The sequence below is a fragment of the Sebastes umbrosus genome, chromosome 19, assembly GCF_015220745.1.
Source record: "Sebastes umbrosus isolate fSebUmb1 chromosome 19, fSebUmb1.pri, whole genome shotgun sequence".
NCBI classification, from domain to species: domain Eukaryota; kingdom Metazoa; phylum Chordata; class Actinopteri; order Perciformes; family Sebastidae; genus Sebastes; species Sebastes umbrosus.
This window is the reverse complement of record NC_051287.1, coordinates 19,994,025-20,008,439: the sequence shown is the minus strand read 5'-3', so window position 1 is coordinate 20,008,439 and position 14,415 is coordinate 19,994,025. Positions and strand designations below refer to the sequence as shown.

The 14,415-nt window shown below is 40.9% G+C and overlaps 2 protein-coding genes across 3 annotated transcripts in view; both read left to right on the top strand.

Moving 5' to 3' along the window:
• LOC119478823 (eosinophil peroxidase-like) overlaps window positions 1–10,023 on the top strand; it is a 43,224-nt gene extending 33,201 nt beyond the window's left edge. For both annotated transcript variants that reach the window (XM_037753825.1, XM_037753819.1), the window contains exon 17: window positions 9,865–10,023. The gene's annotated coding sequence lies outside the window, so the exon portion shown is untranslated. The remainder of the gene's footprint in view (window positions 1–9,864) is intronic.
• On the top strand, window positions 3,962–10,018 carry LOC119478825 (eosinophil peroxidase-like). The gene is made up of 16 exons (XM_037753827.1): window positions 3,962–3,971; window positions 4,246–4,311; window positions 4,443–4,530; window positions 4,696–4,871; window positions 5,158–5,290; window positions 5,674–5,800; window positions 5,872–6,078; window positions 6,168–6,525; window positions 7,020–7,180; window positions 7,296–7,554; window positions 7,638–7,808; window positions 7,892–8,129; window positions 8,229–8,437; window positions 8,604–8,632; window positions 8,850–8,909; window positions 9,847–10,018. The coding sequence occupies exons 2-16, from the start codon at window positions 4,248–4,250 to the stop codon at window positions 9,853–9,855; spliced, it is 2,289 nt and encodes a 762-aa protein (XP_037609755.1). The 5' UTR covers window positions 3,962–3,971; window positions 4,246–4,247; the 3' UTR covers window positions 9,856–10,018.
• Window positions 10,024–14,415: the final 4,392 nt, after the last annotated feature.

The window sequence follows — 14,415 nt, the reverse complement described above, 5'->3', positions numbered from 1 at the left end:
GGCAACACTGAAGGCCATCAGCCACAACATGGCAACATCAGTAAACAAGTGGAAAAAAAAAAGAAAACTATCCAAATGTTGCAAATCTCTTTGCTGTCGGCTATCAATATAGAGTAAAATGAAGTAAAAAATTCATACAAAAATCCAGTGAGAAAAGACTGGATCCGGTTATGTCAAATAATATCATGAAAAAGGACAGTATGATTTACACAAAGAAGGTCAAAAAGTAGACAAAAAACATTTTCTAAAATTTGTCTGAAATAATCTTCACACCTCATTAACATTACAATTATAATAGTGAACTAGAAAATGCATTTCCTGCTGAAAATGCGTGGGAATGCTGACAGCTGAAATTTATTGCAAAGCATTGCTGAAAATGCAGAAATGTGAAATGATTTTCCTAAAAATGTTAAAGCTCAAATGCATTGCACTGCACTGCTGAAAACCCTAGAAATTGAAATGTACAACTGACAGAGTTGGAAACTGAACTGCATTACCTAAAGAAGCTAAGAGCTGAAATACATTGCTAGAAAAGCTGGAAGCCAAACTGTAATTGTGTCAAAAGTGGTAAATTAGAATTTTCCTGAATAGGCGGAAAGAAGAAATGCTTTGTATGTATATCAGACAGATGAACTGCATTGCTAAACACAAAGAGAGAGAGAGAGAGAGTAGTCTTTGGGTGAAATAAACCTTTAAAACTATAAGTGCTTGGACAGAAATAGTATTTTCACTGAATGAACCTTAAAAACTATAAGTTGTTACACAGAAAGTGGTATTTGGGTGGAAAGTAGTAGTAGTTGTAGTAGTAGTAGTAGTAGTAGTAGTAGTAGCAGAAGGAGCAGGAGCTGTAGTAATAGTAGCAGTAGTGGTAGCAGTAACATCACTAGTAGTAGTAGTAGCAGTAGCAGTAACAGTAGTAGTAGTAGCAGTAGTGGTAGTAGTAGTATTAGTAGCAAAAGCAGTGGTAACAGTAGTAGTAGCAATAGTAGTAGTAATCCTAGTAGTATTAGCAGTAGTAGCAGAAGGAGCAGCAGCTGTAGTAGTAGTAGTTTTAGTAGTAGTAGCAGCAGTAGAAGCAGTAGGAACAGAAGCATTAGTAGTAGTAGTAGTAGCAGCAGCAGCAACAGTAGTAGTATTAGTAATAGTTGTAGTAGTAGTAGTAGTAGCTACAACCTTTAAAACTGTAAGTTATTAGCCAGAATATAGTAGATAGAGTTACTCTGTAGAGAACTGGCAGTTTAAAAAGTCTCCACAGTTGAGTTTTTGTTCCAGACTTTTAGAGATGAATTAACATTGCAGCGGATGAGAGAGAGGAAGTGATCTCTTGGTGCTTTGAAGCAGATAAATCCCAAGCTGTAAGATCTATTGCTTAAATGGGCACATCATCTGAAAGAAGACAAAAATACCTACGTTTTGATGTATTAATTGTGTATGAGGAGTGGAAGATGTGGTTAGAGAGCAATTTGTTTGGAACATTTTCAAAAGATTTTAAAGCTTTCCTCCACTCTAGCTGTGATGTCACGCGCTCTAGCTTTTAACGATCCACGCTAACACACCCATTATAAAATCTGAAATGGTCTGAAAATGTAATAAAACATAAACTGTGATAAATCAAAAACTGTAAAAGTTATCAAAAAGCTGAAACATAGCTTAATAGTTCAAAGACTTGTAACCCGTTTAAAGTTTAAATGAAGTCTGTAGCTGAAAGTATGCGGAAGCAGTAGCATTTCAAAGTGGAGTAGGTTTAAGACGATTTGAAGATTTTCTCCATTGAGTTACATTGTAAAAAAAATTTTGGAAAAAGCTTAAAATTTTTAAAAGTATAAATAATTGAAACAAGAAAAGTCATAGCACTAATGTCCTTAAAGAGCTGAATATTTTGATAGTTGAACGTTTTCTGTAGCTGAAAATATGCAGGAGAAGTTAAACTGCAAAAAACGTACGGAAGAAATGATTGAAGTTGAATAAACCTTAGAAGAACAATACTGGGGTTTAAGTGCTGAATCAGCATTCCCACAATAAGAAGATTATTTATTCAAATAAATTCATACTAAAATACTTAAAAGCCACCTACAGTTACTGACAATGCTACCTGTAGTATTATATAGGGGAGAGTGGGGTAAGATGAGCCAATTTTTACTTATGCTGTCCTCGAGGTTAGGAAAAATGAGACAGAAGCAGAATGAAAACTTGAACCTTAAATTCAGGATCTCTCCTATCAAATGAAATGATCAGCATGCATCCATCACAAAGCTGTCTGGAAAAAATTACCTTCCCAAAAAAAGTGCTCCTGTGGCTCAACTTGCCCCAGGTAAGGGGTAAATTGATCCGAGTCAGTGGGTAAGTTGAGCCATCGTGGGGTAAACTGAACATCTGAGTTTTTAAGTTTAAACCTCAGCATAAGTGTGTTAACAAACAGTTTCACAGTTATGAACTTGTGAGAACAAACCACCTGTGAGTTTCAAGACCATTGAACAATCAAAATATCATTCAATATTCGACAATATTCCAGTCGTCAAGGTTGCAGTGAAATATGAACTGTTGCTCCCTCCTTGCAGTTCCTCCAGCCTTTTGAGGTTGAGGTAGCTCCTTCAGCACATCACTCAGTGGAAAAGATGCCTCATCCTTTTCCTTGAATACAAAGGTGGGCTTCTCACGTCAAGTGTTCCCCCGGATTCTTCTGAAAAATCTTGCACTCACTTCGTTGCCCTCCAGGCTCTCAACCAAGCCAATGTAATGGTAGCTTCTGCCTTTGGATACAAAGTTTATTATGACAAAGTCACCAACTGACAGATCTGAGATGTCTGATTCACTTCTCTCATCATTAGAACTCTCATGCTCAGAAGTGTCATCGAATGGGATGGCATCACACTCTCCTCAGAACTGCTGTACGCTGTGATTTTCGTCTTGGTCTTTGGTTTGACCTAGGCCTACCTGCTAAACCCTGCTCTTTCCAGTTGTTGGGGACAGGAAGGTTGTTCTTTCTGCCAATTCCAATGCCAGTTCACAGCATTTCTTTGGAGTAAGGCCGTGGAACTGTTCAGCCAGCTTCTTGATATGGTCTGCAAGCTCCTTCTCTACCTCCTCTGTGAGGACCCTCTTTGCCTCTGCTGTTCCACTATAACCAACTGTTTTAACTTCCTTTATCTCCCTCTTCTATAAAGGTTAACACATAAAAAAAAATCAAACCAAGTTGTGTAACACTCAACAGTAATACCATTTTATACATCAGAGAATTAATTTGGTTAATTTATGGTGGGGTAACTTGAGCTAGTGGCTCGGAATAATAGTAGAATATTAGTGAGCCAGTGGCTCAACTTACCCCATAGCCTTTGGCTCACTTTGCCCCATAGCTACCATTTTGGAAAAAATGGCCCAGCTTAGCAATTCAGGCTAATATTTAGCAAAGTGATTAACATGGTTTTATACCTTAGTAAATCACCAACATGTATAATATATTTTTTTAGACCTGGATAAATTTGCTTTGACCTAACATTCATTATTCCTGACATGCAGAAAATTTACTTTGATAGGGAAAAAACTGTTTTTGGTGTAAAAAAGTACTTACTACTTCTCCCATGTGCTTAACTCCATCACAGCAAGATAGAAATGATGGGTACTTCCTGAATTTATGGTCACATGACAAAACATAATCACAGTTGCCAAGATACAGGGGGTGGGTCAACTTACCCACTGGCTCATTTTACCCCACTCTCCCCTAATGACCACAATCACTCCCACCACTGCTACTTATTGTGTGCGTTTCTTAATTGAGAACATCACACCTATCAGTTTGCCAGAAACAATTACTGATAAGAATGAAGGAATTCCTTGAGCAGAGAGAGAGAAGGAAGAATATACCTGTACAACCCCAGGGGGCGGTGCCTCAGGGCCGCACACTGAATATAAAGAAGGTGACAACACTGTAAACTCCACATCTCCAAGAGCACCTGAAATCTTCACAGAAACAGGTAACGAGATTTGTTTTGTTTTAAATATTTTTTATATTTTAAATAGTTATATATATATATAGATTTGTTTTTTTCTTAGATATATTTTATATAGTTATATATATATACATTTGTTTTTTGCTCAGATATTTCTTTATATAGTTTTATATATATATATTTTTATATTTTATATAATGAAATATACATTTTTTTTTTGGTTTGGATGCTTAGATATTTTTTATGTTACATGGTTCTGAATTTATTTTTTATACTGACTTGTATTTATGTGTTTTAGAGATGATTTTCTCTGCCCTTCTTGTTCTGGGCGTCTGCCTGGTTCCTGCTCACTCCAAACAAACAGGTAGGCGACATCCCTCACTCTGTGGACACGTTTCTAATCCACACCTGAATTTGTCTGTGTTACATCACTGGTTGAGATTAAAATAATTTTGTCATGATGAAGAATTTGATGAGTGTGTTGTTTCTTTGCAGGAGAACATCTGGACAGTTCTCTCCTTCAACACTGTTTTGAGGAGGCAAAGAAGCTCGTTGATGATGCGTACAAGTACTCCAGAGAAGAGTGAGTTCATTATTGCGGTTATTTCATCTCACAGAGTGAAATAGAAGATTATCTTTCAAATTAATTCAGCATAAATTTACACTGTTAGTTACAATTTACAGAAGCTGTAAAGAATACCACAATTCAGACTTCATTGTTCGACTGTGTGACTTTTTCCTTCTCCAGGAGTCTGAAACGAGTCCGCAAGGAGGTGGTGAGTCCTCACGATACTCTCCGTCTCGTGAAGCAGCCTCGTGGTGACACACGCTCAGCCGTGAGATCTGCAGACTACATGGCACAAACCCTCCGTCTGCTGCAGGAGAGGGCGCATCATGTGCACAGACGCTCACTCAATGCAACAGGTCAGACATGCAGCAAACAAACAAACACACACACACACACACACACACACACACAGTGCTCACATTGTTTTTCTGACAACATTTCCTGGTCTTGGGTGAGGGTCTGAGGTTTACTGTTTTGTAATGTTGGGCATAGTGGAGCACTTCAAAGCTGTAATTAAGGACTAGAAAATATGAAGTTGACAGACATGCACACACACACACACACACACACACACACACACACACACACACACACAAACACACACACAGGGTTAATCCATGAAATGTCTTTCACATTTTTCAGATTTGCTCTCTGAAGAGGATCTGATGAATCTTGCCAGAATAACTGGATGTGCAGCTCGAGTCAGCCTTCCATCATGCCGCACCACACCAAACATTAACAAGTATCGGACCGCCACCAGCGTCTGCAACAACTTGTAAGAGAAACATTCAAGTGTGATAAAATGCTGGTTCAAATCTCACTTAACACCATCTTGGACATAAAAAACATAGATCACCTTTTTGACATTATAAAATGTCTTTATTAACTACTTTGTTTACCTATTTTGGCTCCAGAATATCAGTTTCCCACATACATGTAGGTAAAAAGCAATTGTGTGCTTTCTCTCTAAAAAGCAAAATGTGTTGAATTAATGGAAACTGGTCAGTTCTGTGAGTTTGAGTGTCAATTACATTCAGCGGAAATGTTTGTGAAATACACTTGAAACTTCTTAGGCCATACACCGCAGAAGATGTGTTCACTTCCCTGAAAATTCTCAAGCAGCGTTTCCAAACATGGACATCTTCTGTTTGCTTTTAGAAAGAACACTCGCCTTGGATCTTCAAACACCCCCTTCGCCCGCTTGCTGCCTGCCGAATATAACGACGGCATCTCCCAACCAAAAGGCTTCAACAACCAAACAATAAACAACTTCTTTCTCCCACTGGTATGACCTCGAAATCCCAGACACTTGATTAATATACATAAAGCACTAAAACACTTCTACTCCACTCTCAGGTGCGTCAGGTGTCCAACAACATCCTAAGCACAACAGACGCAGGCGTGGTCAACGACGAAGAATTCTCTCACATGGTGACCTTGTTTGGGCAGTGGAACGACCACGATCTCAGCTTCACTCCCTTCTCCCCCAGCATCCGCTCCTTCAGCAATGGGATCGACTGTGACGACAGCTGTGAGAGCACTGAGCCTTGCATCCCTATCCCGGTTGGTGTGAAAGCTCAAACCCACACATTGTGATGTTGTTTTAACAAAAATATTCTCTTCATAACCTTTGGTCTGTTTCCTACAAACAGATTCCTCCCGGCGACCACCGCTCTCAGACAGAAGAGTGCATCCCTTCGTTCAGATCCGCCCCAGTTTGCGGAACGGGATACTCGGCCTACAATTTTGGAGGAGAAGCCAACAAGAGAGAGCAGATCAACACCCTCACAGCCTTCCTGGATCTCGGCCAGGTGTATGGCTCTGAGGAGAAGCTTGCCCTGTTTCTTCGCGACCATCAGACTGATGGCGGCCTGCTGCGCGTGAACACAGAGTTCAAAGACAACGGGCGTGAGCTGCTGCCATTCAACCCTCTCACGGGGAACATGTGTGCCAGTCGCGGAAGATCCACCAACGACTCAAACGCCACAGAGGTGCCGTGTTTCATTGCAGGTTAGTCATCAATAAATAGTTAATAATTTATTAAATAACTAATTTTGGGATGCCAGGTTGTGAAAATCCTTTATCCTGCTCTAGCCTCTAACCTTCTGTCTGTTTAAACTATCTGGTAACACTTTATTTTAAACCCCATTATTTGGCATTTATAAGCAGCAATAAGTATAGCTATAACTCTGATGACACTATAATGATGATGTACACACATGATGAATAAGAATATGATATAACAAAGTTGTAATAATGTCAAATATGTTCTCACAGGAGAAGATATAATTGTTGAGAAATACTGAAGAATAATAAACACTTAAAAATACACCACATAATAGTGTGTTATAAACCATTTATTCAATATATATTCTACTTATAAATGATTAATAGGGGGTTTAGTAGTTATTAGTTAGTGTAACCAGTTATCTTAATGAAAGAGCTGCCATCTAAAGAGGAAACGAACACTTCTGATCAGCTATTATGTACATTGTGTCCTTAAGGTGATGTCCGCGTGGACGAGAACATAGGTCTGACATCCATTCACACAGTCTTTATGCGTGAGCATAACCGTGTGGCTCGTGCCCTGAAGAGATTGAACCCACATTGGGACAGTGAGACACTCTACCAAGAGTCCCGCAAGATCTTGGGCGCTTACACACAGGTGGGTAAACCTGAGAGTCAGTCAGCATTCACGATTATATTTTTACATCTCCAAAGCAGATGTCATATACTCCTCTGTCTTTTACTCAAAATAGATCTCTGTCTCTCTCTCTCAGGTGATTGTGTTCAGGGACTATCTGCCTCACATTGTAGGTGACGTCGCAATGCGTACACAGCTCGGCCGTTACCCCGGCTACGACGCTAGCGTTGACCCCAGCATCTCCAACGTCTTTGCAACAGCAGCTTACCGCTTTGCCCACTTGGCGGTACAGCCAGTCTTATCCCGTCTGGATGCAAACTACAGGGAGAACGCTAATTTCCCCAATGTCCCCTTGTTCAAGGCCTTCTTCACCCCCTGGAGGATCGTCTTTGAGGGTGAGTTGTACAGAGAGAAGGCTAGTAACTTATCAATCACTCTTCCTCAAACTGTCACCCTAACTTTTATTTGATCTCTCCAGGTGGCATTGACTCTGTGCTCCGTGGTTTGGTCGGCCGTCCTGCTAAACTGAACACTCAGGATAACATGATGGTGGATGCTCTGAGGGAGAGGTTGTTCCAGTTTGTGATGCATCTGGCTTTGGACTTGGGCTCTCTCAACATGGCGAGGGGACGCGACCACGGCTTGCCTGGTACATCCCTCACCCTGATTTTCAGCCTTTTCTAATATTTTGTTGTCATCCGCTCTTTGCTTACTTGTTGTTTACTCCTCTAGGCTACAACGCCTATCGCAGGTTGTGTGGCCTGTCTGAGCCCAGGAACCAGGCGGAGCTCGCTCGGGTCCTGAATAACACAGACCTGGCCCGCAGGCTGCTGCAGCTCTACGGTACGGCCGACAACATCGACGTCTGGATGGGAGGCGTTGCAGAGCCGTTTGTCCGTGGCGGCCGTGTGGGGCCTCTGTTCGCCTGCCTCATTGCAACACAGTTCCAGAAGATCCGCCAGGGTGACAGGTGTGTGTGGATACATACAGTTATAATAACACAATCACAAAACAAATGCATTTCAAACACAATCTTTGTTGATACTAATTTCTTGTTTGAAATAATCAGGCTGTGGTACGAGAACCCGGGCGTCTTCACCGCGGCTCAGAGAGCTGCTCTGTCCAGGGTCACCTTATCCACGATCATCTGTGATAACACCGGCATAAAAACTATCCCCACTGACGCCTTAAGCGTCATCTCAAACAGGAACCGGCTCGTCAATTGCAGAACCCTCCGAAGCTTGAACCTGTCATCCTGGAGGGAGAGACCCTGCAGAGGTGAAACAACACTGGACCAAACTTTTTGACCAGACTCTCAGATCCAAATTCAAAATAACTTGTCACCTAATGAATTGTTTCATTCTGTTTTTAACCTGGTGTGTTTATGTCTTCTCTAATCACTTGTGTAAAAATCGTTCTTCATATGTGGTGTTTGATCTTGCAGGCGCGGGCTGTAATGAAGTCGGAAACGAGGTTGGTTTTAACTTGTGGTAGTCATATTTTAAGAGCACAATGATGAATTATTCTTAAAATGTCCACATTCAGATCATATAACACCTGTTCTCAACTTTTTGTCATCTTGGTGAAGGTTTTCCTAACTCCATTCAGAATTTACTAATACTAGCACATTTTGAAAAAATCCGTAAATTATGAGGATAAATGAATTTAACTTCTACATCTTGATATACAGACTGCGAGCGACCAGGCCGCCGAGGCGCCCCCAGCCCCCAAGGGCCTCCAGGACAACGAGGTAATCTATTCAGTTATTGTCTCTTCTGCCTTTTGTACATCGTATATAGTGCTGGAAGTCACAAATTGTTCAATTTTCATATTGATTTATTTATATTTATTTTCATATTTATCAGGACAACAACTTTACCCCACATATAAAACAAACAACCTCAGTGTCTTCATATCTGGTCAATTTAAATGAAGTATGTGAAATATAGATGAACATAAATATACATCCTATATACAGTTAATCTTCAAATACAGTTCATCTCTGTTGAGTACACCCATCTTTTATCCTAATTGAAACTTCCACAGTGCAATCAGGGCCTTTAGATTCTGACCACTTTATTATCATGTCTTAGATGTGATTATTGTCCACCTTTCCTACATTCTCAAAAAAAAAATGATGATTTTATTAAAGATTTCTTTAACTGAACAATGCATTAGGGCTGCAACTAACAATTATTTTCATATAAAATGTCATAAAATAGTGAAAAATGTCCATCCCATGTCTTTAAATGTCTTGTCCTGTTTGTCCAAAACACAAAGATATTTGTATAAAACAGAGAAAAGCAGGAAATCTCCGTACTTGAGAGGCTGAAAACAGCATTTTCTGCCATTTTTGGAAGAAAATTACTTTAACGATTAATCGATTATCAAAAAAGTTGGCGACTAACCGATTAGTCGACTAATCGCGACTAATCTACAATGTATCACGTTATAGAAGATTATCATATATTTTGTATAAAAATGATCTTCAAAATAACTAGTAATTATATAATGGAGTAAAAAGTGCAATATTTCCATCTAAAATGTAGTGGATTTGTATCTCAAAAGTGTACTTAAGTAAAGTAATTGAATAAATGTGTAATTTTAACATCTAGATCATTCATATTGTAGCAGCAGATCAGTAGATTCAAAGCAAATATGTAATCTATACTTTTTTTCCTCTGCAGATCCCTTAGGACCCCCAGGCCCCCCTGGACCGCCAGCTTTCAACACCAATGCTACACAGCCACAATCTGCCTTTTTTCTCTTTTGGGTTGATGGAACAGACTTCAGAGTTTCACTGTAACTTTATCTGTTGTATTTTCCATTCTATAAATAAACCAAAGAAACTGAGCCATATTAAACGTTGTGTTCATGTGTTCATATTTCTGAGACATTAGGAGATATTTCATGGGCTCCTTGTGTGAATCACAAAAAGACAGAAGACTACCCAAAATGCAGTGGAGGCGGGTGGACATTTTTCTAGGTAGAGCTGTGCCACATCCAATCAATTTCAGGAAACATCCCAGTGTGATTTAATGCAAAAAAGTGAAGGTATCAAAAACACATTACTACTTTGCATTTAAGTAATCAACAATTATTTTATTCCAACGGGAGCACTAAAGAATGCTTAGAAAAACACAACAGTATAACATGTACTCGGGGGTGGAAAGTAACTAAGTACATTTACTCAAGTACTGTACTTAAGTACAGTTTTGAGGTACTTGTACTTTACTTGAGTATTTTCATGTTCTGATACTTTCTACTTCTACTCCACTACATCTCAGAGGGATTTATTAGACTTTCAACTCCACTACATTTATCTAACCACTTTAGTTACCTTACAGATTCAGATTATTAATACAAAATATAATCAACGAATAAATGATGTATTATTATAGATTAAACTACCCAGCAGCATATAAAGTCATTAAAATGAGCTCCACCTTAACCAGCTGCAACATTGAAGTGATGAACACATTAATGCATCAATAAGTATAATCCAATAATATACATTATTCTGCATAATGTGTACTTTTATGTTTGGTACTTTAAAGGGACTGTTTGTAAATTTCAGAAATGCTTGTTAACAGCGACACCTGTGGCCGTGAAATCAACGAAAGTCAGCATCGAGCTCACGCTTTGCTCGCTCTAAATAGACATGAACGAGCATCGTTCAAAACAGTGAGGCGACACACGTCAGCTAAAACCACAATATCACTCTATATTTCACCTGCTTCTCAGTAATGTTAGCTGACCAGACGAAGGTCTCTCCATGAATCACTGCTGATCCTAGTGTTGGCTTTTCCTGCCTCAGCGCAGGCTGAGGCAGCGGGGCTCCGCAGCGAGTAACGTTATCGCCTCCGCACGCAGCTGGAGTGAGCAGGAGTGAAACCGGCACCCGGTCGGTAACGAGACGACAACGTTACTCTCTGCGGAGCCCCGTCACTTCACAAGACACGGAAAACCTCTGTTGGTCTGGAGGAGCTGCAGCATTTATTTCTGCACAAACGTCCCCTGTGCATTCACTAGATATTCTCAGAGCTAAACTAACTCTTCTGCAGTGTGGAGTGAGCGCACGTTCACGTCTAGAGGTGGAGCGAGACAGCGAGGACGCGCGCTCTGTCTGAGTGAAGGAGAGCAGGCAGCGGAGACGAGGCTCCGGCCACACGCGAGCGCGCATATGCGAACGCGCATGTGTGCCGACCCGCTACATTTATACGCTTAAAAAATTACAAACTCCCTTTAAGTATATTCATATGCTAATATTTTTTGCACTTTTACTTAAGTATGATTTTGAATGTTACTTGTAACAGAGTATTTCTACATGGTAGTATTGCTACTTTTACTGAAGTACAAGATCTTAGTACTTCCACCACTGCATGTACTATAATACAATAATAAACATGAAATACAACACTAATGTAATATATCAATATAACATGTAATAGAAATGTTCACTTAATGTGATGCCCCTATTGACCTTGCTTTGTTTGGTAAACAAATAGTGAGGTAAACATCAGGGGAAGTAAACATGAAGTGTAATTAGGAAAACTGCTGTTAAATCCTGAAGCTATGCAGACACCTGAATATACACAAGCACGGGACCCAAGTGCCCTGAGGTGTAGAGATAGTAATAGTGGTGTTAAGTCCTGAAGCTACTCAGACACCTGAATGTACATAAGCATGGAACTCAAGTGCCCTGAGGTGTAGAGATAGTAATACTGGTGTTAAGTCCTGAAGTTACTCAGACACCTGAATATACATAAACATGGACTCAAGTGCTCTCCTTTCTCAAAAGGCACAACCACAACACATCCACAGATATTAATACTACATAAAATACAGTTAACAAAAACAATACAATTAATTTACCGGTCTCTATTAAATTGTGATGCCTCCATGACCAATTTAAGCAAATGAGACTGAGGACAACTATGTACAAGACAAGTCAATGTGGGGAGAAAGCCTGCATGCTTCGTCGCTTCATGGTTCTGGTGCTGCTGGTCAGGTTCACTGTCCTCATACAGAGAGGAAATGGAGGCCCTGGTCCAAAAAATATAGATTGAGTTGCTAATTTGCCATCAGACTCTTTAATGTGCAATTATATTCATTGTGTGCAATATACTCACTGTTGACTACAGTATGTTTATATAATTCACTCTGGGGCGATTTCTCCGTCGCCCCAGAGCTGAACTTCAGACATACAGACAGGCAGAGGGGAGTCAGACAGGCAGAGGGAAGTCAGACAGGCAGAGAGGAGTCAGGGAAGTGTAGGAAAACCATATATTTTGCACAGATGATTTTCTATCATATTTTACACATATTACTGGGTGCATTCCATATTTTAAACACACAAATATTGAAAATTTGTATAATTTCTTATTATTATTATTAGTAGTAGTAGTAATGTTTTTTTTGTGTGTGGCTGTCTGGCTCAGGACCCGCTGTGTGACAAGATATATATTCATTCCACTTGGTGTCACTCCACAATAAAGTTGTGCCTGCTGTGTTTGTGTTGCTCTGCAATTACACCACCAAACCGCTAGTTGGCGGCGGCGTCTCTATGAGTTTCCTTCTTCTTCTTGTACTACAAACAGAAACTGAGCGGCAGTTGGAGCTAATAACTGTTGAACCACAGAACTTTTACTGACATTACTGCAACGCCGAAAAGAGAACATATATCTGAGTGGATTTGTGTGAACAAACATTGAACAGATGGAGGCAGAGAGAAGTAGAACTTGGTCCTGGCCGCTCAGCATCGCTGAGAGACTGGACCAATCACAGCTGTTGCGGTCTGCGTCGCCGCGACGTGTAGTTACATTTCTGGAGAGGTGCACGTCAGGCTACGGCGTCGATTCAACGCAGAAGTATAAATCAAGCTTTAATCAAGCTTATGCGATGTTACACGGGCGCCGCCACAGTTGTTGTGAAATGTTTCTCTGCTTGCATCAAGCCCGGCCGATTGCCCGCCCCCGGGAGCCATATACCCCGCTGTGATTGGTAGGTTCGTTCAGCTCGGGCTCGCGCAACAAAGGGACCTTCCACGGCAAACTGCCATTCACATAAATCTCGCGGGCCGAGGGCGCCTGGTTAGCTCAGTCGGTAGAGCGGGCGCCCATGTAACAAGACTTGGTCTTGACCGCGGCGGCCCGGGTTCGAATCCGGCCTGTGGCTCTTTCCGCATCCACTCTCTCTCTCCCCCCTTTCCAAGACTCTATCCACTGTCCTGTCAATAAAAATGAAAAAATGCCCCCAAAAAAAAAAACTTTATAAAAAAAAAAAAAAAAAAAAAAATTTGCGGGCCGCACTAACATTAAACTTTCATATCAAGGTGGGGGCCACAAAATATCGTCTTGCGGGCCGCAATTGTTCCGCGGGCCGCGAGTTTGAGACCCCTGATCTAAACACAACACAATGTTGAAAAAAAATATAAATGTGTTCCCTTTTTTTCCCTATTTCTGTGAGAAACTTACATACTTGCCTACATCTTCAAAATATCACATTTTATTCATAAGATATAGGGGAAAAGATATTCATTCCTTATTGTCTTCCCCATTTCAACCAAGTTATAAAGGTTACTGGAGGCTGGACTTTACCCACCATGAACTGCATATGGGGGGAAGGGTAGACAAACATTTACACCTGTGGTTATCTTATTGTATATTCTCCAGCCCACCTGGGCTGCATGTGTTCACACTGAGGGAAACTGCATCGAGAGGAAACTAGAGGTGAACATGCAAACTTTATACAGGAAGGTTCTGTGCTGAGATTTAGATTCAGCACCCTCTTACTGAGAGGTGACCGTGTTAACCACTGAGCATGTTTGACATTCGAACACACAGAACCTGGACTCATCACTGAACATGACATTCCCCCACATGTTCAGGTTCCATTGTCTGTGTTGTCGACACCAGCGCAAACGGGCCTGACGGTGAAGGGCAGTCATTGTAGGCTTCCTGGCAGCCTTATGAGCTCTGAGATTGGCTGTGTGCATTCTGTTCCTGACCGTATGCCATAACGTCCAGCAAACCTTGCCTGCAAATCTCTAGAAGACAGCCTACGGTTCCTCAGTGCTGTCAGGGTGATGAACCGGTCTTCCTGGGGTGTTGTCTTCCTGGGACGCCCACTTCACGGTCTGTCTTTTACATCACCGGTTTCACGGAACTTGGCCTTCAGTTTGGAAATGGTACCAGGGCTGACTCCAAATAATGCTGCAACTTGGTTTTGAGGAACACCAGCTTCAACTTGCCCTA

Bases quoted from the DNA above. Each gene is read 5' to 3' on its own strand.
- LOC119478825 (XM_037753827.1), top strand. From the start codon at position 4,248: ATGATTTTCTCTGCCCTTCTTGTTCTGGGCGTCTGCCTGGTTCCTGCT. The intron at 4,531-4,695 runs GTGAGTTCATTA...TTCCTTCTCCAG, and splicing joins TACAAGTACTCCAGAGAAGA to GAGTCTGAAACGAGTCCGCA. The intron at 5,801-5,871 runs GTATGACCTCGA...CTCCACTCTCAG, and splicing joins ACAACTTCTTTCTCCCACTG to GTGCGTCAGGTGTCCAACAA.